Source organism: Euprymna scolopes, chromosome 1 (genome assembly GCF_053919585.1).
Source record: "Euprymna scolopes isolate OS-2025 chromosome 1, ASM5391958v1, whole genome shotgun sequence".
In the NCBI taxonomy this organism is placed as follows: domain Eukaryota; kingdom Metazoa; phylum Mollusca; class Cephalopoda; order Sepiida; family Sepiolidae; genus Euprymna; species Euprymna scolopes.
In genome coordinates this window covers 92,547,223-92,573,606 of record NC_136482.1, presented here as the reverse complement: position 1 = coordinate 92,573,606, position 26,384 = coordinate 92,547,223, and the positions used below count along the sequence as shown (strand labels likewise).

General features: G+C 33.6%; 1 protein-coding gene across 2 annotated transcripts in view; it reads left to right on the top strand.

The window, feature by feature from the left end:
• The window catches only part of LOC145245783 (protein unc-13 homolog D-like), a 513,002-nt gene that overhangs the window by 120,005 nt on the left and 366,613 nt on the right, over window positions 1-26,384 (top strand). For both annotated transcript variants that reach the window (XM_080107524.1, XM_080107446.1), the window contains exons 3-4: window positions 587-643; window positions 23,299-23,374. In XM_080107524.1, the coding sequence (XP_079963650.1) occupies window positions 587-643; window positions 23,299-23,374 (133 nt within the window). The remainder of the gene's footprint in view (window positions 1-586; window positions 644-23,298; window positions 23,375-26,384) is intronic.

The window sequence follows — 26,384 nt, the reverse complement described above, 5'->3', positions numbered from 1 at the left end:
CTTTTTTTTTAAAATCTTTTTCTTTTTGGATAGTATTCATCATCGCAGAAGCAAATAGTTTTTCTTTTGTAAATAAAATAACCCTGAGTCATGTTTTTTGTATCAAAGCTGTATGCCGATGTTGTTGCACTCTGAAGTTTGAGCTTTTTTTAAAGTGCACTGTAATGAGGATTAGCAAAAACGCTCTTCGGATATTTTACGTACAAAAAACAAAAAACAAAACAAAAAAAATCTTTCCTTGATGATGGATAATAAGAAAAAGTCAAGTTAAAAAAAAAAATCGAATGATTTTTATTAAAATATTTGCATAAGGTTTTAAAAAAATTGCATTCAATTTTTTTATCGTTTCCAAACAGTTTGCCTATTTATTCAAAATTTTAAATATTTCTTTCTTTCTTACTAGAATATTTTAATATATTTACAGAAATTATTATGTATATTGATTGAAAGTGATTACTTTTATGATTGGTTAATAAAATTTAATATTTATAAATTTAATATTTAATACATAAATGTTTTCATCTTTATAAGTTATAAAAAAAAATTATGAAAACCTAATCTTTGTTTTTTAATCTTTTTTTTCCAGGCTTTTGATATTAATCAAGAAGACCACGAAGTGTTCATTAAAGAACTGAACAATAAGGTATTTTGCTTAATTGGATGCAAATTATGTTTAATTATCATATTTTTTCATCTGAAAAGAAAATAAATAAAAATATTTATCTGAATATTTTTTAAACTGTAATTTGCTACACGATTGAGTATATAGGTGGGCCTTATGTTAATTGTCCTATCCTTAATAAGTTGCACTGGTGGGCTATCATAAAAATATATTCTTTTTCTTTTTTTAATAAAACGTTTTTTCTTTGTCTTACTTGTTTACCTATAATTAATAGAATGATGAAAATTAAAAGAAAACTTTATATATATATATATATATATATATATATATATATATATATAGATATATATATATATAGATAGATATATATATAGATATATATAAAATAAAAATTACAATTAAATTTACCAAAATAATCCAAGATGGTAAAACTAAAGTATATTATAAATATTAAAGAATTAATATTTATAAAGTAATCTCAAACATGTAAAAGCTCGATAAAACCAAATAGGAAATAGAGCTTATAATATGAACAAATAGTTAATAAAACATGTTAAAAAACCCTTATCCCTGAGTGGCTTCCGGGCCTTGATAAGTGGTGATCACTGTGTAAAAAAAAAAAAAACTTTGAAAAAGAGTTAAAAACATATTTAATCTGAAAAGGAAACACTTAATAAGTGGATAGTCCTTAATCCACGGAGTTTCGAAGAAATACTTTCCTTCTCATCAGAGGGTAGGAATTAGCAAAATGCAGGATCAGATTTTGCATACAAAAGTATTTGATGAAACTGCAAGTAAGTCAAAGATCTTACTTGATAACAAAAAGTGAAGCAGAGGGAATATGGTGAAGAAAAAGGTGATTTCACGTGAATGGATAGTCTGGTGAAAGGTAAAGTATCCAATGACGGTAAAATCCAAAAATGTAAATCCAAGAAAGTTAATTAAATTTCCATTCACACAAGTAAAATCCAAGGAAATCGCATAATTGGAAGATGGTCCAAAATAATCCAAAAGCCGAAATCCGTGGAATAATTCACAAGTATGTACAAGGAAAAGGGGAAAAAAATTCCAATAATATTAATAAAATAAAAATAAAATATGCATTTAACACGGCTGCCGAGACAAAGTGTGATTAAGAAAAATCAGTGAAGAAGAAGAGAGAGAGAAAAAAAAGATCCGCGGTTAAGGACTATCCACTTAAGTGTTTCCTTTTCAGATTAAATATGTTTTTAACTCTTTTTCAAAGTGTTTTTCAACATGTTTTATTAACTATTTGCTCTTATATATATATATATATATATATATATATATATATATTTCTGTAGAAATATTCTTTATAAACTTATATTTCCTTTTTATATATACCAATCCTTATTTAAGAAGCTAAATGTTATTACAGAGCATATAATGAAACAGACACTGTCAAGAATTGTACGTGCCAACTGAATCAAAGGAATAAATTATAAGATGGTCAGCATCATGAAATTTGGAATATAGACTTTTGTCATTCATTCAATATATATATATATATATATATATATATATATATATATATATATATATATATATATATATATATATTATATACTAGCAGGGCGTTAAGCATTGCCCGATTGTAAAATATGCTTAAATATGATATTTTGATTAATACAGACTTCATATTTGTTATTATATTATATTGAACCCAATATATGATAATGATTTACAAAGTTAAAATATAAAAATGACTTGTGCGCCATCACTGAAAATCAAAACTAGCTTACGATTTACTTTTTCCTTTGACCTTAATGCCTGACCTATGAAGACATATTTGCTAAAAATTAAAAGATGAACAAATAGCTACTACGTTATGCATGCATATTCGTAATGCCGGCGTTTGATCATCACCTGGCAAATTTCATATTTTTTAAATTTTCACACTTTTGTACCGATTTTCCCCAGCTCCGCATGGGTTCAGATACCTTAAATATGAAGTTTTATATCTGTAGTTTTGTGTTTACTATAAACTTTTTTCACAAATATTACGCAAGTATAAATCATGTAGAATATCTGCATGAATATAATTACACGTAATAGTTTTTTTTTTTTTATGACATTTTCACTCCAAAACAAGGCACATTGCCACTTTGGTGTAGGGGGCTACTATCAGGGGCAGCAACTAGTGGGGCACTATGTTGGGATTTGGGCAGCAAGATGTCCGTTCACGTTGCACTTGAACTTCTGCATGTCAGTACAGTTAGGGAAGCAGGAACCTGGAATGGAATTTCAGAGTCTAACGGTTCTGGGGAAGAAACTACTGGAGTAGAAAGATCTTTTACATCTAGGGATCTGTACTGTGTGGGGGTGGGATTTAGCTGCCTGTCGGGTTTGTCGAGGGTGTCTACATCGTGGGGGCACAAGTGTCTGCAGTTCTTCAGAGCATTCACCATTAAAATACTTGTAGAAAAGGCAGAGGGATGCAACGTTTCGTCGATGGGACAGAGGCTGAAGCTTGGATGCAAGTTCAGGGCCTATCAGATTTGCGACTCTTTTTTGAACCTTGTCTAGGAGCGAGAGACTAGTAGCAGATGCACCAGCCCAAATGTGACAACAATACTCCATACATGGGCGAATGGTGGCCTTACAGAGGTACAGGATACTTTTAGGTGTCAGTAGTTTTCTAGCACGGTAGAGAGAGCCTACCTTTTTCACAGCGGCCCTGGCAATGTTTTCAATATAATTGTTCCAACTCATGTTTCCTGTGAACGTTAGGCCAAGGAGTTTGAAAGATGTACTCTTAGATAAAGAGTCGTTGGCCATTGCTATAGGTGATAGAGAGGGTTTCTTGTAATTATTGAATGAAACTAGTTTAGTCTTGGTGGTATTGAATGTGACCATCCATTTATGTCCCCATTCCACTACAGATTGGAGGTCATCCTCTAGTGTTTTTGCCATTTCTTTAGATATGTGTTCATTTGTTTTCCTGTCATGCCTGTTATAGAGTGTGGTGTCATCAGCATATATACCCATCTCAGAGGCAGTTTTGTCAGGGAGGTCATTAATAAATATTAGGAACAATAGAGGTCCAAGGATAGACCCCTGAGGCACTCTGGCATTTATATCACACTATTTAGATGTATGACCGTCGAGGACAACCTGGATTTTTCTCTTATCTAAGAAGGATTTAATTATGTTAAGTATTCTACCAGTGATACCATATGATTTCATTTTCCTGAGGAGACCCTTGTGCCATACCCTGTCAAAAGCCTTAGATATATCTAGAGCTACCGCTCTGTCCTCCCCCGTCTTGTCCAGTGAGTGGTATATACATTCAGAGATTACAGTGAGGATGTCTGCTGTGGAACGGGCTTGTCTAAATCCATATTGTTTGTCAGTCAGAAGTTTAGCATCTGTAAGGTGCCGGACTAGAGCATGGTTAATTATGATCTCAAATAATTTAGCGAAAAGTGGGAGGAGGCTAATGGGACGATAATTTGATGGGTCAGTTCTTTCGCCAGAATTCTTGAATATTGATACCACAGAAGCAGTTTTCCAACAGTCTGGAAAGCATGATTCATTAAGGCATTTGTTGTAGACTTTGGAGAGAACTGGAGCTACTTCGGCTGAGCACTTTTTTAATAGCACAGCTGGGATGAGATCAGATCCACATGCTTTTGAAGTGTCAAGGTTTTTTATGATAGCGTGTACCTGAGCAGGGGTGATTTTTAGATCGTCTAGCATGGCGTCTCTCCGCAAAGGAAAATCAGGCAGGGGGTGGTTGGAATTGTCCAGTGTGGAGTTCGAGGCAAACCGGCTGGCAAGCATATTAGCCTTGTCAGTTGCTGAGCAAACAACCTCGTGATTGTTGGTTAGTAGGGTAATTGTTGATTGCCCATTATTTACTACACTGTTGTAGATTTTCCAGAAGTCACGATTTCCTAATTATTGTGCTTCGACACGTTTTTTAGTGGTTTCAGTAAATTCTCTTTTAGCTGTCGCTATTTGTTTCTTAACGTTGCTTCTAGCTTCTATATACTTCTGTCTGTTTGAACTGGACTTATGTTGGTTAAATCTGCGGTATGCATGCTGCCTTTGAGCAATGGCAGTTGCACAAGTCGAAGTAAACCATTGTGGAGAGTGGGTCTTTCTATAAAATTTCCGCATGGGAACATGTGCTTCCATTGCTGTTTTGAACCATTCAGTGGTCTCATTTGCTCACTGTTCAGCAGGAAGAGAAAAAATATTTCCCCATGGGGCATCTCTGATAAGATCTCTGATGGTTTCTCAGTCAGACTTTTTATAATATCTGGTTGTTTTGAGCACTGGCTCTTCAGTTTTGGGTCTAGAATTTAAGGCGATTTCTACCATTATCACTGCATGATCAGCATTCCCGAGTGGGCTGTCAGCATTTGTTGTACAATCCTCGGGAACTGTAGTCAGAAACAGATCTAGTAGTGATGCTTGTTGTTCTTGCTGGTCAGGGAAACGGGTTGGAAACGTAACCATTTGTGATAGGGAGTGAGATATAGCAAAACTATGTGTTGAGTTGCCCGCTGCATCTGTGTGAGTAGAGAATCCAAGCCAGTTTTTGTGGTGAACATTAAAGTCACCAAATACATGTACTTGTGCGCTAGTGTCGAGGGAGAGTGCTGTGTCTATGCTGTCAGAGACTTTGTTTATTATGGTGCAGTCCTGGGTCGAGGGAGAGCGGTAGAGAAAATAAAAGTAGCTAATGTTGTGTTGTATGTTTAGTCTAAAGCACGTAAAGGCTTGATCCTCCGTTTCTAGGTTTGTTTCTGTAGTCAGGGGGAGGGTGTTACGAATGTAGACTCCAAGTCCGTGCATATGTGTGTCAGAGTCCTTACGACAGAGTGGGAGATAGATAGGCATGTTAAAGTAGTTAGAGGGGATGGAGGAGTGTAGGTTAGTCTCACTTAGTGCTAAGATATCCGGGGTATTTGTTAGGAGAAATGCTTCAATATCAGCTAAATTAGTTCTAGGCCCACGGATGTTAGTGAATGCAAGCCTCAAGGCAAGTTGGATTTGTTTGTCCCTAGGCCTGGTTTTATCGTCCCTTCAAGAAAACCGAAAAAACTAATAGGAAATTAATCAAAATGAATGTTTAAAAGAATATGCAAATTAGCTAGATCTTTTGCTAGTCCATAACCCATATATATATCTAACAAAGTTGTATTTTCTTTTTAAATAAATAGAAAAAAGAGGTTTTAATATGAATATCACTCAATAAAAACTCCAAATTTATAGGAGTATAGAAGATAGAGATGCATGTATATGCGTGTTGTTTTGGTAAAATATGTTTGTTTTTTTCAATTATATTTCACTCTTTAGGATCTCAATGTATATTAAATAAAATAACAGAGCATTTATAAAAAAAAATAACAGTTTAGTTACATTACAAGATCCAAATATTTATTGTTCATGCAAAACAACTCCTCCAGCATGTTAAAATTGTGGTACATTGTTTACAGATCCGTTTCGTTATGTAGAAACAAACAGTATTATGTCAATACCGGCTTTTTTCATCCATATATTTTTCAGAAAAAATAGAAATTTTTTGTTTTGATAGAAAAAAATGCATGACAATATAATGTTGTATTAAGAAGAATATATATATATATATATATATATATATATATATATATATATATATGTAGTGACTAGAGCAAATCATTTTTGGAAAAGATTCTTATGCTTAATGTTACATACATTTTGTTTTACCAGGATTTTCTTTGTATATAAAATGTTTTAGGTTCAAGGTTCAATCGTCACTGCAGGCGATACTCAGAATAAAATTGCAAATTAGTTAGGACTTTTACCTGGTCATGGCTAATGGAATAAGAGAATGGTACCCACTTGGATTAAATATAAGGTTCTGTTCGAAATTCCATGAAGTTCGACAAGATACACCTGAAGAAGGTCAGAGATTACATCGGTCGAAACATTGTCAAAATAACACTCAAGATGAGAATAGTTGTCCGCATAATCCAAATCTAATATATAAAAGGTTATATGTCTGTCTGTCTGTCTCCATATTTTCAAACTCTATCTCCTCCGAAAGTAGAAGTCGCAGAGCGGCGCTAGGGGCCTCAAATGATTGGATTTTTTATAGACCATTTGTTTATAGGTTTTTAGCTGGTTAAAATAGTTTTTAAGGGGCCAAAAAGGGGTCAAAATTGAGAAAAATCGGTAGACATTTTGGGCATTCATCTTAGTTAATTTTTAATTTTTAATTTTTAGTCAGTTCATGTGCGTCTCACGTAGGTACAGTGGTAACGTCAGCAGCTTTGAATGTTACAGTTTTGCTTTTAGCTTTGATTCTAGCTGATGGCACTCCAAAACATTTTTTTACCTTTAGAAATTACAACTCTATAATAATATTTACGAAATCTTTGCAAATTAAAGTATCATATGTAAGGGTATTTTACGCCCCCCCCCCTTAGTAATACATAAAATGTTTTTGTATATATATATATATATATATATATATATATATATATATATATATATATATACCAAAACTCTCTGGCCTTGATGATGGTGAGACTAAAATTTGCTGCTATGGTTTCAAATGATCCGAAATAACAACAAGAAGAGACTTGATCCCAAATATTTCTCATTTGTTATATCTCCCCTCTTTTGGAAATATCTCCAGTATCAAATAATCTTTATACACTGTGAAATTTACTTCATGTATGAAAACCAAAGAGAGGAGATATAACGTATGATAAATATTTGCAATAAAGTCTTTACTTGCTGTTATTTCAGATCATTTGAAAGCATAGCAGCAAGTTTTAGTTTCCTCTCCATCAAGGCCAGAGGTTTTTGGGAAATATCAGATATTTTGTAATTCATATGCAAAACTAGAAAAATAAATGACTATGATTGAAATATTTTATGGCTGTAAAAAGTGCCAAAAATAGGCTCTGTATGATGGATGATCCCCTTAATGTGCGACCTTAAGGACCAATATCATATCACCCATCACACGATTCAGGTCATTACCTAAGGAGCTTTCATTTGCTAAATTCTGATCAATAGTCACCGAGATTTGGAACTCATGAAATTACCAAAAAAGTGGTATATATATATATATATATATATATATACTGGTAGCCAAATTGAATATTAAAATGCTCATATCTTTGGTTCTATGGGACAAAACTACATGAAAATTTGCAAGCTTTTTGAAGATTATAATAATATTCTAAAAATTTATAACAATTGGTAAAATAGAACCTACATTTTTAAACCAATAAAATACGCCCAAATTTGCCTACATTTGTGTATATAGTGTCCTGGCAGGCAAGCTTCAGTTTTACTACTTCGGTTGTCTCCCCTGTGGCCGTGTCAGGTCACTAATATGTATTTAAATGAGTGGGCTCACCAACAATTGTTATTTTTTTTATACTTGTTTTATTATTTTACATTTTGATTTTTCAAGTTATTAAAACGATATTTTGACATTCGGACGATCTTGTCGTGTCTTTTGAAGTGTCTTCTTCAGAAAATTTGTAAAAATAGATGTTTTCGCTGAACCATTTTAAGTATAAATGCTTTTCTCAAGGAGTGAGAAGATGCTATGTGCCTCTAAACGTTCTCAGACTTGAGAGTATTTCATCACTCCCCTGGTTTTTAGGGCCAGTTCAGGGTCATTGAGTGTTGTCGGTCCTGTTCACTTTCCATTTTTTACTTTTATTTATTTTTCTTCTTATTGTGTGGAGGTGTGATGTGCATTCGTACTTCGTCTCATAAGTGTGTCTGTGTTTGTGTGTGGGTGAGAGTGTGTGAGTGTGTTTTCATGTATTGGTTTGTGGAATATAAGTTATATCTCATAGTTTAAATAAGCTATGTTTAGTGTCCGTTTTTGGTAGGGGATTTGTTATTTAATATTGATTTTTAGATTTTAATTTCTTTTTGTTTTAGTCTGTTGGGATATTCATAATATTTTGTATTAGAAATACTTATAATTTAATGATTGTAATTAAATAATTAATTATACGACCAATTTTTAACATTCCGAATACAGTTATTCCCTTGTTGGGCCATCCTCTATTCCCTTGTTGGGCCATCCTCTTAAATAATCAAGCCCTACCCAAGTTCCCCCATTAAAGTCTAATCATCTACTTAACACTCATTAACCCTTACTTATACTTTTGACTGATGCACTTCTGCATTATTATCAGCTTTTATAGAAATTCTTTTGAAACTCCATGGAATAAAGAGGTTTTAGGTTTTCATCTTGTATTCCCTGACAAATAGTAAATGTTGTAAATTCTAATTTACAAAGTTTAAATTGATTTTCTTATATATATATATATATATATATATATATATATATATATATATATATTTCCTTTTCAGATTAAATATGTTTTTAACTCATTTCAAAGTGTTTTTTAACATATTTTATTAACTGTTTGCTCATATATATATATATATATATATATATATATATATAAATTTATCTACCAATCTTAGCCAATCTACCAATCAAATACAACCAAATGTATACATAACAAAATGCAATTTACTTTGGGTCCACATATGGACTTATTAAACACAGAATCTCCACACATAAGCACTCATTTAAATATCTATCCTTCAAAAACCAGACATTTTATCAAAATATATTTGGCGCCTTAATAATGGAAATGCTCCCTTCAATTTAAAATGGAAAATACTAGAATCTTATAAAGCGTAGGTAGCAAATTCTGCGCACTTTGTAGATATAAAGCCCTTAATATATTAAAATATAATGAAAGTAAATCTATTCTCTTAAACTTAAAAAACGAAATTCTTAAGGGATGCATTTATAAACGTTCGTTTAAATTCGACAGGTTTAAGCCACCATAAATCATAATATTTTCTGATTACTAATCTATTTAAAACATTTATAATTTATAACTTAATAGCTATTATCATCATTATATTATTACGCTTATCGCTCCGTCCGTTATCATGCTGTGCATCCCTAAAAAAGCAAAGTGGAATATTCCAAATAAACCTAGTCACCCTTGAAATATAAAACAAAAATTGGTGTCGCTGTTGAGGCAAAGCTAATAAAATGATTTGTCTTTCTTGCCCTTTTGGCTAAGATCAAAGTGTAGTATCTATTCTTCAGGTGCTACATTTCAATTTCTTCTCTCTCAGTGGAAGAGAAATCCTTTACAACTAAGACAATTTTTAAGACAGTTTTTTCTCCACATAAAAACGACCCTGGTGTTTAAATCTGTGCCGCGGGGGAGGCATTATAAATAGGTACTATGTTTAATGTAACAAAGTTTTAATATTAAAAAAGTAACTGGAAAAAGTTATTTCTGATTTAATTACAAAATGCCCTGGAAATGTCACTTCTGATTAATTATTAATTTCCCTAGAAAATGTCCGTTCTGATGTTTTTGTTTGTTTGTTTGTTTACTTGCCTCCCCACAAGGGTGGAATTGGACATGAGGTCGGTTAAAAATTTAGGGGGAAACCAGCTCCCCAAAAGGGGCAGTCTGGTCAATAACAAAAATAAAAATTGTATCAGTAATGAAGGATTTTCCTCCATTAACAAAGACCAAAAAAGTGGGGATTTAAGTCACTGGAATGCTGAAACTGATACTACACTCAGAAATTCGTGTTGAAGCAATGGTTGCCTTAGCACTAACCGTGTTAATGTTTTTATGTATTACTTTCGAAAAGCTGCTGAAACAGTTTATGATTTAAACATTACTTTATTTCAAGTATATTTTAAGCAGTGGGTTAAGGGGTATGAAGTCAGTCCCGGAAATTACTTAAACCGTTTACAATTTAAACATTACTTTATTTCATGTATATTTTTAACAGTGGAGTGGGGGATATTAAATCAGTCCCGAAAATGGGTGAAACCGTTTACGCATTACACATTACTTTACTTAATGCATATTTTTAACATTGGGGTGGGAAATATAAAGTCGGTTCCGGAAATGGCTGCAACCATTTACATTTTGGACATTACTTTATTTAATCTACATTTTTAACAGTAGGATGGGAGATAAGAAGTCGGTCCCGGAAATGGCTGAAAAAAATTTACGATTTATACATTACTTTATTTCATGTATATTTTCCACAGTGGGGTCGGGATTATAAGTCAGTTCCAGAAATGGCTGAAATAGTTTACTATTTAGACATTACATTATTTCATGTATATTTTTAGCAGTGGGTTGAGGATATAAAGTCAGTCCCGGAAATAGCTGAAACAGTTTATGATTAAACATTACTTTATTTAATGCATATTTTAAACAGTGGGGTGGCAGACATGAAGTCAGTCCCGGGATTGAATGAGATGTGCAAATATATACTATCAGAAAACGTTGCCCAGTATTGAATGAGATAGGTGGAAAACATATAGTATAGCAAAATACCCAGCGTCGCCCGGGATCGAATGCGATAGGTGAACAATATATATTAGCAGAAACATATATACTATGAGAATTGATTGATTTGTTTGTAATATATCAAAGTTATTATTTAAGTAAGGGAGAGTGACATAGTGGGTTAAAGTTATGAAAATTATTGTCAAAATTAGTAACATATCCAAGAATTATGAAAAATGATGAAATGTGAGTTACTTGATTGGTGTGTTTGAAATGATATAATAAGCTCAGACAATATATCAAATATATTATATAAGTAGGAGGGAGAGACATAATGTGGGTTTTTAATTACAAAAATTATTGTCGAAATTGGTAACATATCCAGGATTATGAACGAAGATTTAATGTGAGTTAATCGAGTGTGTGTTTATAATAAAATAATCAGCTCAGGAAATATATCAAAGTAATTATGTTAGGAAGAGAGGGCGATAAGGATGGTTTAAATTATGAAAAATAATCGTCAAAATTAATAACATATCCAAGAATTATGAAAAATGATAATATGTTATTTAATGCATTAGTGTGTTTGCCATGAATTAATAAGACCAGACAATATATCAAAGTTATTATTTTAGTAAGTGGGGCGATGATATGGGTTAAAATGATGAAAAATGATTGTGGACATTAGTAACATATCCAAGAATTATGAAAAATGACGAAATGTGAGTTAATTGAATGGTGTGTTTGAAATGAAATAATCATCCCAGATAATATATCAAAGTTATTATTTTAGTAGTGTGGGGGGGTGATAATGTGGGTTAAAAATATTAAAAATAATTGTCGAAATGAGTAAAATATCCAAGAATTAAGAAAAATGATGAAGTGTGAGTTAATTGATAGTTGTGATTTTATGAAATAATCAGCCCAGACAATATATCAAAGTAATTATTTAGTAAGAGAGAGCGACGACGATGGTTTAAATCATATAAAAAATTATTGTCGAAATTAGTAAAATATCCAAGAATTACGGAAAATGACGAAATGTGATTTAATTGAGTGATATGTTTATAATAAAATAATCACCCTAGACAATACATCAAAGTTATTATATAAGTAAAGGGGAAGGAGAAAAGAGGAGCTAAAATTATGAAAAAATATTGTCGAAATTAGTAACATATCCAAGGATCACGAAAAAATAATGAATTATTAGTTAATTGATTGGTGTGTTTGTAAGGAAATAATCAGCCTAGACAATATATCAAAGTTATTATTTAGTAAAGAGAGAAGGGCGAAAATGTGGGTTAAAATTATGAATAATGATTGTCGAAATAAGTAACATGTCCAAGAATTATGAAAAATGATTAAACGTGATTTCATGCATTAGTGTGTTTGTAATAAAATAATAAGCCCATATAATATTTCAAAGTTATTATTTTATTAAGGAGGGGGCGATAATGTATCAAAGTTATTATTTTAGTAAGGTTGGGTGGCAACGTTGGATTAAATTATAAAAGATATTGTCGAAATTAGTAACATATCCAAGAATTACAAAAAATGATGAAATGTGAGGTGATTGATGTGTATTTTTGTAATGAAATAATCAGCCTAAACAATACATCAAAGTTATTATTTTAGTAAGGTGTCCGATATGGTGAGTTTAAATGATGAAAAATTATTGTCAAAATTAGTACCATATCCAAGAATTATTAAAAATGCTAAAATGCAAGTTAATTGATAGTTGTGTTTTTTATAAAATAATCAGCCGATACAATATATCAAATTTAATATTTTAGTAAAGGCAGGGGCAATAATGTGAGTTAAAATTATGAAAAATTATTATCGAACATAGTAACATATTCAATAATTATGAAAATTAATTAACTGTGAGTTAATTGACCGGTGTGTTTGTAATGAAATAATCAGCCCAGGGAATATATCAAAGTTACTATTTTAGTAAGGGAGCAGTACAGTTTTAAGAAAAAAACTTGAATAATATGAATGTGCCTTCATTAATGCTGAACAGAACGCTAACAACCTGCCCAGCTACAATATATTACATATGAAAAATGCTGCTGTGGAATTTCCACAGGTCCCGCTAGTTATTATCATTATTATTATTATTATTATTATTATTATTATTATTATTATTATTATTATCATTATTATTTTACTTAGTATTTTATTACCATTATTTTTTATTTTATTATCTATTTTATTTTAAATTTATATGTATTTTTTATTAATATTAGTACTATAACTATTATAATTACGATTATAAATATTATTATTTAATTACTACCACAAAGATTAATAGTATTACTATTATGCACTTTATTAATGTTAATGTTTAAACCATTACAATAAATAAATAATTCACTTTATAAATAATTAGTGGTTATCTCCCTTTGACCGATAAAGTTTTTTTTGTCTGTTTTCTTTTAATTTTAAAATTTTTTTTATTTAAATGTCATTTTACAAAAAAATGGCTGTTATCTCCCCTTCCAAATTATAATTTTAAATTCAAATATAGCGTTCCAACCATAATAAACTGGCAATAATACATTTATCAGTGTTTCGTTTAAAGTAATATAAATAATTATTTCAACCATTTAGAGACAACTTTTAACAACATGCCAAGGAATAGATGGACTGTAATAATAACAAGCTCCAACATCAGGGGTCTACGTTCTAACCTTCCAGAGGTTGAAACCCAATTACAGGAGACTAAACCAGACCTTTTATTTTTAAGTGAAACTGGCATTGGACAGGCTATTTCCCTAGAAGAGTTCGCAATTAAAGGATACTCTAACTTAACTTCTAAATCTGACCCCCAAGATCGCCATGGGCATGGAATATGTACCTATATTAAAGATAGCTTTCCATGTGGTAGGGACATCTCCAGGGAAGATCCTAACTTACCCTATATGTGCTTCCGGGTTGCTTTAGCTCACACTACGCCATTTTTATTTACTCTCTATCGCCCCCACAACAGCGGAGTTACTATCTTTAAAAGCATATCTGAGAAAATTGACCAAGTCCTATCTGCTTATCCTTCAGCTAACATTCACGTATGTGGAGACTTCAATGTTCACAACGTTGAATGATTGACCCACTCAAAAAAGACCGATGATGAGGGGAGGTTCTGTCATGATTTCTCCATTGCCTATGACCTCACTCAGATTGTTCAGGAACCCACCCGTGTGCCCGACAATGACGACCAGTATGCGAGCCTACTAGACCTTTTTCTCACAACTTGCCCTGAACTATGTTCAGTTTCTGTTCTGTCGCCTCTTGGATCTTCCGACCACTCTGTTGTATCAATTAAGATAAACATGAAATGTAATAAGTCTCCAGATGTACCTCTCCATCGTACAGTATATCGATACACTAAGGCTGACTGGGATAGCTTCCGTACATTTATAACTGATCTACCTCTGCATTCCATATTTAAAAAGGATGTGTCCTCTATAGTATTAGACCTGACGGAATGGTTAATTGTAGGTATTGATCGTTTCATACCCTCGAAAAAGTTTCAGCAAAAACCTAACAGCCAGCCATGGTTCTCTTCAGAATGTGCTGCTGCCATTGCGCACAGAAATCACTTTTTCCACTGTTTCCAACGTAATAGATGTATGGACTGCCAGCAACCATTGTAAGAAAGTAATAAAGAGCGCAAGATGGTTGTATGCTCAATCTGTTAAGCCCAAAGTAGCTGAGCAGCAGCTTGGTTCCCACCAGTTTTGGCAAATAGCAAACAGAATTCTGAACAGAAGCGTGTGCTCCATCCCAACTATCATCAATGGACCTGAGGTAATCTCGTCAGCATCAGACAAAGCCAAACTCTTTGTCAAGAACTTTGCAGCTAATTCTACCTTTTGCGATCAAGGCCGCCAACCCCCAATATTTCCTCCTGTATCTGAAAACATACTATGTGATATACGTATATCTGTACGTGATGTTGCCAAGCTAATCAAAAACCTTGATTCCAGTAAAGCAACTGGCCCGGACGGTATTCCAATTATAGTACTCAAAAAACTTCAACCTGAACTAGCGCCCATACTTACAAAACTATTTAAACGTTGTCTTAAGGAGAATAGTTTCCCATCTCCCTGGAAAATTTCATCAGTATGCCCTGTATTTAAGAATTCAGGTGATCGCTCATCCCCCTCTCAGTACAGGCCAATAAGTCTCCTGTGCGTCATGAGTAAGTTGCTGGAATGTGTTAAATACAGAAGTAATCAACCATCTCAACAAAAATAACCTTCTTAGTGACACTCAATATGGTTTCCGTTCTGCTAGATCTACAGCAGATGTGCTTACAGTTATATTTCATAGGATTAGCAAATCTCTCGACGGAGGCAACCTTTCTAGGGCAATTGCTCTTGACATATATAAGGCCTTTGATAGGGTATGGCATAAAGGTTTACTTCATAAGATCTCTAGCTATGGTATAGCTGGAAATGTCTTCTCAATTATTAAATCATTTCTTTCTGATAGGTTCATAAGAGTAGTAGTTGAGGGGCAAAAATCAGAAGCGCACAGTATTAATGCCGGTGTCCCTCAGGGGTCCATCCTGGGCCCAACTCTTTTCCTGATCTACATTAATGATCTTCCAAATCACATCCTTACATCATTTGTAGACATTTATGCTGACGACACTACCATTTATGGTAGCACATCTAAGACAGTAAACGACCAAGTTCTCTCCAATTCTCTCTCCCCTGATCTTGAGCATGTAGTACAATGGGGAAAGGAGTGGCTGATTACTTTTAATGCATCTAAAACCAAGGTTCTCTCTTTACATCATCAACATTCTGATCCCCATCTGGCATCAATTGAAATGAATGGCTCTCGTCTTCAGGAGGCCTCAAGTTTTGACAAGCTTCTGGGCTTGACCATTACTCCTGATCTTAAATGGAACACGTACATCAAATCTGTTGCCAAGGCCGCTGGAAAAATGGTGGGATCTTTCTATCGATCCAGTAGATATCTCACTGCTGATGCAATTCTCTATCTATATAAGAGCCAGGTACATCCAAGGATGGAATACTGTTGCCACATCTGGGCAGGAGCTGCTAGAAAGGACTTGTCCTGCCTTGATAGAGTTCAAAATAGACTTCGTAGCCTCGTAGGAGATGTCCTTTTCTCTTCCTTGCAACCTCTATCTCATAGAAGAGATGTTGCGAGTTTGTCTCTGATGTATCATTATTTTCATGGAAAGTGTTCGTCTGAGCTTCAATCTATGGTTCCCCCCTCGCCAAACTTTCACAAGAAACACTCGTCTAGCTGTAAACACTATCAATAATTCCCCCCACTCTTTATCTGTGCCTAAACCTAAACGTAGATTCCATGAACAAAGCTTTTTTATTAGAACTGCACGCCTGTGGAATTGTCTTCCGTTTTCCTGCTTTCCGGCTGACTACAATATGGTTGTGTTCAAGTCTAACGTAAATAAGTTCTTGATGAGCCGTTCCATATAAGTTATCAAATTTACCAAATTTTCATTACTAATGATTATTATATTGTCCAATTTCTACTGTACACTCTTTAACCCTTATCCTTGAGTGGCCTCTTGGCCTTGATAATGTGTTGATACCTATGAAAAAAAAAAAAAAAAAAAAGAAAAAGTCCAATGTGAACAAGTTCTAATTGAATCGTCCCCCTAAGTAATCCAAGTTACAAAATTCCCACTGTTTACTATCCCTTATCCTCGAGTGGCCTCTGGGCCTTGATAAGTGGTGACACCCATGTAAAAAAAAAAAAAAAAAAAAAAACGGGCGGAAAAAAAAAGGTATATATTTTATTAGAAATATTAAAGATATTTTCTCTTAACATTACTTCTCTACCCTATTTAATTTTTATTTTATTTATCAACATGAAAATTAGTAACCTCTTTTTCTTTATGTTTTAAAATATTTCCAGGAATATATGCCTTACTACAAAAAATGCTAGTTTATGTTGGTGTCTTTAAACCCCCTTATCCGACTTTTTTGCTAATGAGGAGACTTTGTTTAAATATAAAAAAAATCTTTTTATCAAATTATTGTTCAAGACATATTGTCTATTTCAATAAAAACATCGTTTCTGTAACGATGTACAATCTATTGATTGTGGTTGTTTTCCTTTTGAAATTGATTTTTAATTCAAAATTAGGAATCATTTTACTCAATATTAAAATAGCTCTAGGATATGTATGCTTATCGAGCTTATTATATAACATTACAACGAGCATTGTCTTCTTTTAATAGTATTAATACATTTATTAGTACATTAAAATAAACTGTGCTCTTTAGACTCTAGGTCTAATTCCCTCAAAAGTATATATATATATATACATATATATATATATATATATATATATATATATATGTAGGGTGTCCAAAAAGCCACTGAAGGGTTTTGAACTTAAATAGATTCGTTATTTTTGAGGATATCTTTTTGTTATTTTAACACAATCTGACTATGACATTTTTCTTTTTTACATGGGGGTCACCACTTATCAAGGCCTGGAAGCCATTCGGGGATAGGGGTTATTTTGTATACAATAATCAATGGATAGTATTGTAGTAATCGTTAGTATCGGAGATTTGATAAAGTGTCTTACTTAAGGAGGCGATTCATCAGGAATTTGTTTATGTTGGACTTGAAGACATCCAAGTTGTAGTCAGGTGGGAAGCAGGCAGACGGAACAGAGTTCCACAGGTGTGCACTTCTAAGAAAGAAGCTTTGTTCATGGAATCTACGTTTTGATTTAGGCACAGATAAAGAGTGGGGAAAATTACTGACAGTGGTTTCAGCTAGATGGATGTTTTTTGTGAAAGATTGGAGAGAGGGACCAGAGATTGTAGCTCGGACGAGCACTTGCCATGGAAGTAACGATAAAACAAAGACAGGCTCCCAACATCTCTTCTGTGGGAGAGAGGTTGCAGGGAAGAGAAAAGGGCATCCCCCACCAAGCCATGAAGTCTGTTTTGTACTCTGTCAAGGCAAGATAGGCTGTTTTTAGCAGCTCCTGCCCAGATGTGGCAGCAGTACTCCATCCTTTGACGTACTTGGCTTTTATATAGATAGAGAATTGCATCAGTAGTGAGATATCTTCTGGAGCGGTAGAAGGATCCCACCATTTTCCCAGTGACCTGGGTAACAGACTTCATGTACGTGTTCCATTTAAGACCAGGAGTAAAGGTCAAGCCCAGAAGCTTGTCAAAACATGAAGGCTCCCCAAGATGAGAGCCATCCATTTCAATTGATGCCAGATAGGGATCAGAGCGTTTATGATGTAAAGATAGAAGCTTGGTTTTAGATGCATTAAAAGTAACCAGCCACCTTTTCCCCCACTTATGTGCTCAAGATCAGAGGAGAGAGAATCAGAGAACTTTGTCATTTACGGTCTTTGATGTGTTGCCGTAGATGGTTGTGTCATCAGCATAGATATCAACGAATGATTTAAGTATGTGTTTTGGGAGATCATTGATGTAGATCAGGAAGAGAGTTGGGCCCAGGATGGACCCCCTGAGGGACTCCAGCATTAATACTGTGGGCCTCTGATTTCTGCCCATCTACCACTACTCTTATGAGCCTATCAGAGAGAAATGGTTTAATAATTGAGAAAACATTTCCAGTTATACTGTAGCTGGAAATCTTGTGAAGTAGACCCTTATGCCATACCTTATCGAAGGCCTTATATATGTCAAGAGCATTTGCCCAAGAAAGGAAGAGAGATTCACTAATCCTATGCGATATAACCGTTAGCACATCTGCTGTAGATCTAGCAGAACGGAAACTGTATTGCATGTCACTAAGAAGGTTATTTCTGCTGAGGTGGTTGACTAGTTCTCTATTTAATATGGATTCCAGCAGCTTACTCATGACACAGAGACTTACTGGTCTGTACTGAGAGCGAGATGACATTGGGAAATTAAAAAAAAAAAAATGCAAAATTCAAACAATCTTTATTCATGAAAAATAATGTCTTTTAAATGTTGCCCATTTTCAGCTTCACATATTTGTGCTCTTTCCAAAACATTATTCATGACTGATTGCAGAATCTCTGGATTGCAACTTAACTCCCTTATTTCGTTCCAAACGTTTTCCTTCAATTTTTGCAGAGTTTGGAGTTTAACACAGACTATTTCTTTAAGATATCCCCACAAGAAAAAGGCGGGGCTAGTCAAGTCTGGGGAACGTGGTGGCCATTTGACATTGCCATAGCGAGAGATAATACACAAAGCTGAAAATGAGCAACATTGTTTGAATTTTGCAATATTTTAGAATTATTTCCCAACGTCTTAGTCAGATTGTGTTAAAATTACAGAAAGATATCCTAAAAAATAAAGAATCTATTTAAGTTCAAACCCCTTCAGTGACTTTTTGGACACCCTGCATAAGAAGCCATCTTTGATTACTTTTCAAGAAATTCATCTGTATATATGTTTGTAGTTTTCTAAATTTGATCGATAGTCTTGACATCTTTATATCTTTGTATTTTAGTCTACTGTATGTATTACTGTCTTAATCTGTTCTTGTCTGTTTTTAATCAATCTTTTTGATAAACTTTTTTTTTTTCCTCTTTCACTTGGCTTTTCATATAAAACCTTTGCCTTCGTCTATTGAGACTTGAGACGTAAGCACAATATGTGATATGTGTGAATTTCTTGATTTGAAAAACAAAATAAATAAATAAATAAAAATAAATATATGAAGAAATTACTTTATTTTCATATTCATTGAATTTCAAAGAGCATCGCAGGTCAAAGATGGCGCTATGAAATTGTCTTCTAAATTGAGTTCTTTTTTGTTTTAATCTTATGGAAAGAAAATGGAAAAGAACAAAATTGAGTGAAAGTCTCGGATTCTTAATAACTTATCTTGATTAAATGAAAATTATCTTAAACAATTTAATTAAATCAAGAGATATGTTCCCGTTAAGCCATTTTCTTTTCCACCCATCAAAGCTAGATGTTATAATTTAGTCTTTTATGACAGACAATTATTCATAAATTTTCTTTGTATTTTATTAATTGATCTTTTTTTTTAGAATTGTTTTTAACATTGACTTGTATCTGACAATTGATTTCTGTTTAAAATGATTTTCAAATTTTATAAACTCTTCGTATTGTTTAAAGAGATGAAATTATATAATGATTAAAAAATATCTCTTAAATAGTTTTAAAGGGGCATATACATTCAGATTTGAAAATCTCTAAACAATGAATAGATAGGTAAAGTTATTTTGCTTTTGTGTCTGCGTTTTTTTTTTACTGATGAATCGCCGCTTATCAAGATCCAAAGGCTACTCGATGATAAGAGTTTAGGGAAGGTAAGTAGAATGGAAAGCGTTAGAAGCATTCTGAAGGTTTCCTTAGTTTTAATGTTGTCTCTTTTTAAGTCTAGCTTCTGTATTCTTAAGTATTCAAAAATGTTCAATCTTCCACAATTTGAATTTTGCTCCAGATCCATCAAAGTAAAAAAGGATTGCTGGGCCCATAACCTCTTAAAGGTAGAGCAATTTTTATAATAGAAAAATGATAAAAAAAGAGATGGCAAAAGAAATAAGTATCACAGAGAAAAGAAAATTATCCAATTGCAAATATTAAATGTACTTGTCCCAATAAAAAATTGTCGGCATCAATCCAATCAGAGAAGCTTTGAATGGTAAAGAATTACATATAAAGAATAGTGGCATTAATTCAATCAGAATCAACAGAGCGTAGTTCCCTTTTGTATATCAAGACAAAATGCTATGACTGAAAAATTCAAAGCTAATCAGTATATTTTATACAACGATTCTCGTACCCGATTGGTTCGTTTTTATCACCCTTGGCTATAAATATAATCGTTAAAATCTTTGTGATCATGCCTAATAACATTATGCCAAAACTATTGTAACAGAAAACATGTTAAACTTACACTGTTACAACTCATTTAAAAAGAAAACTTGCTGCGCATAAGCGTTTAACCGGCTCAAACCTAAATTCTATCAAACTTCCACTTTTGTAAAAATCGCTATGATATTAATTTAAAAAACTTGTATTTCTTACAAAATATATAATTTATTGAATAAAAACTGAAAATTTCATATGAATTAGATAAAATGTAGACACAGTTAGTCCATTATTGCTCTGATTAGTGGAAAAGTTTATAGACTCAAATGAAGTGGGAGAACCTTATTGTGGATTCGATACATTTGCTGCAGGTGCCAGATCTCTAAACAAGACGTTTGATTGTCTTTCATCAGATTTTTGAATAAAAGTATAGTGTGGTTTGGTTTACTTCACTCATTAGGGAATCCTATTTATTTTGGCAAGTTCCTGTTTAGAAATACAATGCTTGGCTATGAGAGCCTTGAAAAAATAGAAAAATTGGCAGATCTCCATCTCAGGAATTTAAAGAATCACTAATCTAGTGTTGTATTCGTGCTAGTGTACAATGTAGTTCTGAGAGTATACAGAGCCTTGCATAGCACTTCTTTTTAATGTGTAATTGCACATTTGTAGTTTTAAGACTGCCAATTGCATATTATTCCATAGTTGCATAAACCCATTATCCTGGGGATCAGACTGTCTAAAGATACTGACTTCCTGACTTAAAATGCTTCAAACATTGTTGTTATTGTTTTTCCTTTTCATTTATAAAACTCAGTCATGTTCTACAAAGCCTAAAACAAGAAACAACTATTGTCCTCTTCAAAACAATCAAACCAAGCACCATAAATAAATATTTGAATATATAAAGAACCTGAAAGATAAAAACTTTTACCAAAATGATTGGATTCGGCATTAAATAAACCGAAAAGGGTTAATATGCTGTAAGACAAAACAACCTAGGGATTATATTGTGTATTTGAACTCTCAAATAAGAATTGCTTCAGTTCTGAAGACATGAAGGTGGTTCCCTGAGATCAGCATGGATGTAGACTGTTGCTCCAAAAATCAAAGATAAGGAACAGACATATTGTGTTACCATTTCTGCTGAAACATCTGACTTGAAATCTAGATTATTTCCTTTTTGTGTACTTCTTGTAAGTATTGGCGACATAAGAAGTGCAGTGGAATTACATGTAGGTTGAGAGAGGATGTTGCAATATTTTTGGTATCCCTATCAAGGTATGGTTACAAAAAATTAGAAGGTTACATTTATAAACAGGAATAATAAGAACTGACTAATCAGATGGAACCACACTGCTACCAACCAATCAGAAACCAGAATCGCCCCATAAAATATACCGAATCTTTTAAGAATTCCTGCACATAACTTTTCGTCTTAACATAGAAAAGACCTTTCTCAAGACTTCTTCGGATTGGCTACCTATCAGAAACTCTGTTCATCGTCTGCAAGCTTTTACAATTCAACACTTCTCTGGATTGATACTGCCATTTTGTTCTGAATAAAGTTTCTCTTTTCTTCTGAATCTAAAATGGCTTACAACTCCTACGAGAATAACTAGTTTGTATGCAAGAAATGTAAGACGATCGAGGTGGGTGAGAAATCAGATGTAGAGAAAATATATTTAGGCGGCAAAATTGAGGTTGTTAAGAAGTTTTGTTACCTTGAAGCACAGGTAGTTGCAAGTTCTACTGAAATTGCAATAGTTAGGAAATGAGTGGAGTAAGTTTAGGAACTTCTGCCATAATTAATCAGCAGAGTGTTGCCGCTGTTAATCGAGGGAAAAATCTATCAAGCATGTGAAAGTGAAACCTGGCGAGAGGAAGATTAAATCTGGACAAGGAGATGTTTGTAGAAAAGGAGACTTCATTAGTATGGTCACATTCAAAGAAGGGATGGGAGTTCTTATGTTAGTAATGTAGAACAGTTGAGAGAGCAGGTTTAGTTCACAGAAAAAGGCCCTGGAAGTGATAAAGGACAGACTTGAAAGAAAGACGTATGAAAAAAAAAAAAAAAACTAGCCAGAGATAGATTAGTTTGGAAGTAAATTTCAAAAAGCTATCTAACACATGCCAACGCATAATGATCAGTATCACATTCAGTTTAAAGTTTTTTTCATGCTAGCAAGTGTTAAATGGATAAAATAAATAAAATTGACGTTATTATAATCATAATGATGATCTTCTTCTTCTTCATCATCATTGGTCACACACTCTTAGTATATAAGGTAAGCTTTTCAAAGTACTGTGTGATTTGTACACGAGTTTCTTGTTTGCGTTTTGTTACCACATAGCACATGACAGAAATGTATAAAGACAAGAAAAACCTGCAATAATCACCTTTCGTTCTTGTTAGCTTTTTACATCAAGTGGCTTCATATTTTGTCAAAATCGATTTCCATATTCCCCCTCCCGAAAATCCTTAAAAATCTTTCTTTTCTGGTTCTTATTCCAGCCGACCAATCTTCATCTGAATGTTACAATTCTTGAAGCGAAGGCAAGTAGTACATATCGAATACCTGACCATGACCGTAAGTGTTTCCCTTTGTTTTCAGTATTGGCCTCATCTTGAATTGAAAGCCATGTTTAATTTCAGAAGAGTTTACGATGGGTACCTGTTCTGTACAAATCATGGAGATAAAGAGTTTACAATGGGTAGCTATTCTATGCAAGTCTCAAATTTTATAATTTTGCAGACAAAGAGCAAAAGATCTTTTTTTGTTGACACGAACAAATATGTACTGGAATGCTAAATAATTCAATATTTTTATGGAGCAATTCTGGTTTCAGATTGGTTACTAGCTGAATATGGCTTCATTTGATTGGCCAGTTCCGATTGCCAGTGTCTAACTTTCGGTGATCATACCCTCTAAATATATCAAAAATATTGTAGCACTTCATTTTCTCTATTCTTTAAATATTGACTCCTATTACTCAGTCGGTGCTATGAGATCAGGCAGTCTGAAGTTATTGGCTTCTTGACCTAAAATGTACCAGATTATTTTTTCCTTTCTCTTTATAAAACTCAATTATGTTTGGCAAAGTCAAAAACAAAACCAGCAATTTTTCTCTACAAAACAAACAAACCAAACAGCATGAATAAATGTTTGAAGATATAAAATACTTAAAACATAAAACCTTTTTCCAAAAATGACTAGATTCAGCATTAAATAACTTGAACAGGGTTGGTATGTTGTAGAACAAAGCAACCAAACCCAACCCATTACCCAGATTGATTGTTTTGTCTCTTTTATGGCACGTGTATTCTTTTCAGTCTAGTTTTTTAATTCTGAAAACACAATCATAAATAATTTATTATAAACAATTCATTGAATACAAGTTGTTATTTTACTTTTCACCTAGTGAAGAAATTATGGTTTTGTACTTTTTACATCATTATTAATATCTGATTGAATGGACTGGATTCAACTGGATTTGAACTCGGTTTGTCAAATCCATAATCCATTTCAGTACTCATCATAATATTTTTCCACTCTATTTTTTTTTCTTTTTTATCAGCCTTATCTGTCAGAGAGTAGGAAGATGAAGTCTTTCTCTCTTAAATTTTTAAGTGTGGTTCGTTGTGTTCTTGTCAAATTGTGTGTAATGTTGATCTCTTCTTGTATAATAGAGAATATGTTTCGTTTTGGTTGTGTGAGTTTGATGTCTAATTCGCGGTTGTTCGGTGGTGGATGTAGTGAGTGATCTAGTTGGTATATGGGAAACTTGGCATTGTTGTAGTCGTATGTGGTGGGATCAAAGGTAGCCAACGATTTGAGATGGTTGGCTGTCCTGCAGAATTGTGTCTCCATGTTGAGTTTGATGGTGTCATTGATTCTTTGGGTGGTAATAAATTTGATTATTTAAGAGCTATTTATGTCAGTAACCAAACAATATAGTAAGCCGTCTTAACAGCATTCAACAGATCACATGGACAGGACCTTCGCCCGCACACGCACTTACACACACACGCACACACACAGATGAAACTAGCATAACTGATGTGAAATTTTTCTTTATATAAAAGAATTGTTGAATGGTTAAAAGAAACGAATGTTCTATTGTTCGGTTGTAATCGTAGAAAACAATCAGCTATAATATAAATCTCACCCGTCTGTTTAATTGTATGTATGCATGTATGTATGTATGTATGTTTGCCTAAAACTTTTGACAGAGGCGATGGATTTTCACAAGATCGATATCATTTTGAAGCTCGAAGACGACAAATACCGAAAAATTGGCCAAAAACATTAATTCCTTCACCCTCAACTGGGCAGTTTTCTACAAGGAGGGGTCGATTTTTTGCGAGCCATTTTTGCAAAACATCATATCGGTTGGATTGAGTTTTCCTAATTTTAAAGTTCCGAAATTCCGGTTGCGTCATGGAGTAATGGTAAGACGTCAGATTTTCTTTCACTTTCTTTTCTGCCTTCATGTTATGGGTTCGAGCCTGCCTACTACCACATTTTTTTTTTTTTTTGCTCAATACACCCCTCCAAACACCCAGACAACGCCGGGCACCCAGGCTAGTAGTGAATAAAAGATAAATTAATTCATCGTTTTCTCATGTAGTTAAAAATACAGAGGGATAGAAAGAACTGAATGATTTTATTTTTATCACTACAAAAGACATTTATTTCGATAAATAAAGTATAAGTTTATACTGCGTTTATCTCACATGAAACTGTCGCATAAGTAATGTTATTAGTTTTTTGTTTTAATGTTGATTGACTGAATGTTGGGAATTTTGTAAATCATCAGAAAAGTGAATCATAATGAATGAAAGTATAGGGTGGAACGATAAAAATGTCGCCATAGAAAATATGACATGATTCCATTTCCGTTTGACAAAAACCGGTTTTATTTTTTTGTTGCAGACCATTTACTAGTTGGCCAGTTGGGTACAAATCTCAAGAGCGATAGGGGCTTTCTATCATGTTTGAAAATGACACAATTTTCAACGAGCCAGATCGAAGATGTGCCGCTCTACCGATCCAAGTTAGGACAATAGGACCATTGCCAGCACCCTCAAAATGCAAATCCGGACCATTCAATGCTTGAGTGCACAACTGAATGAAGTTTCCGGCCGCAATTATTGATATGGTTTTAAGTGAGGGCCACATCATACTACCTCACATCTTCAAAGTCTGTTTGAAAGTCAACACCAAAATGTAGCTGGATGTGCTGAAGAGTGTGGTGATCCCTAGGCGCCTTCAGGCGGCTGCTGACAGATCCTGGATGCAGCAGCAGGACTCTGCACCGGCTCACAAGTCTAAAGAGACCCAGTTTTAGCTTCAGAAAGAGTGCTACAACTTTGTACCCTTCTCTAACTGACCCCCTCCTCCCCCGACCTGAACGCACTGAACTACTCCAGTTGGTCATACGTCGAGAACATCATTAACACGACCTCCCACAACACCAAAGCCAGTCTGATCGCCGCCATCTGCCGAGTATTGTGGAAAAGGAATGCTCTCAGTTCCAGACCTGTATCGAGGAGGTGTTTGAGACTGAAGGCGGCTACATTGAATAGATGTCATTTCT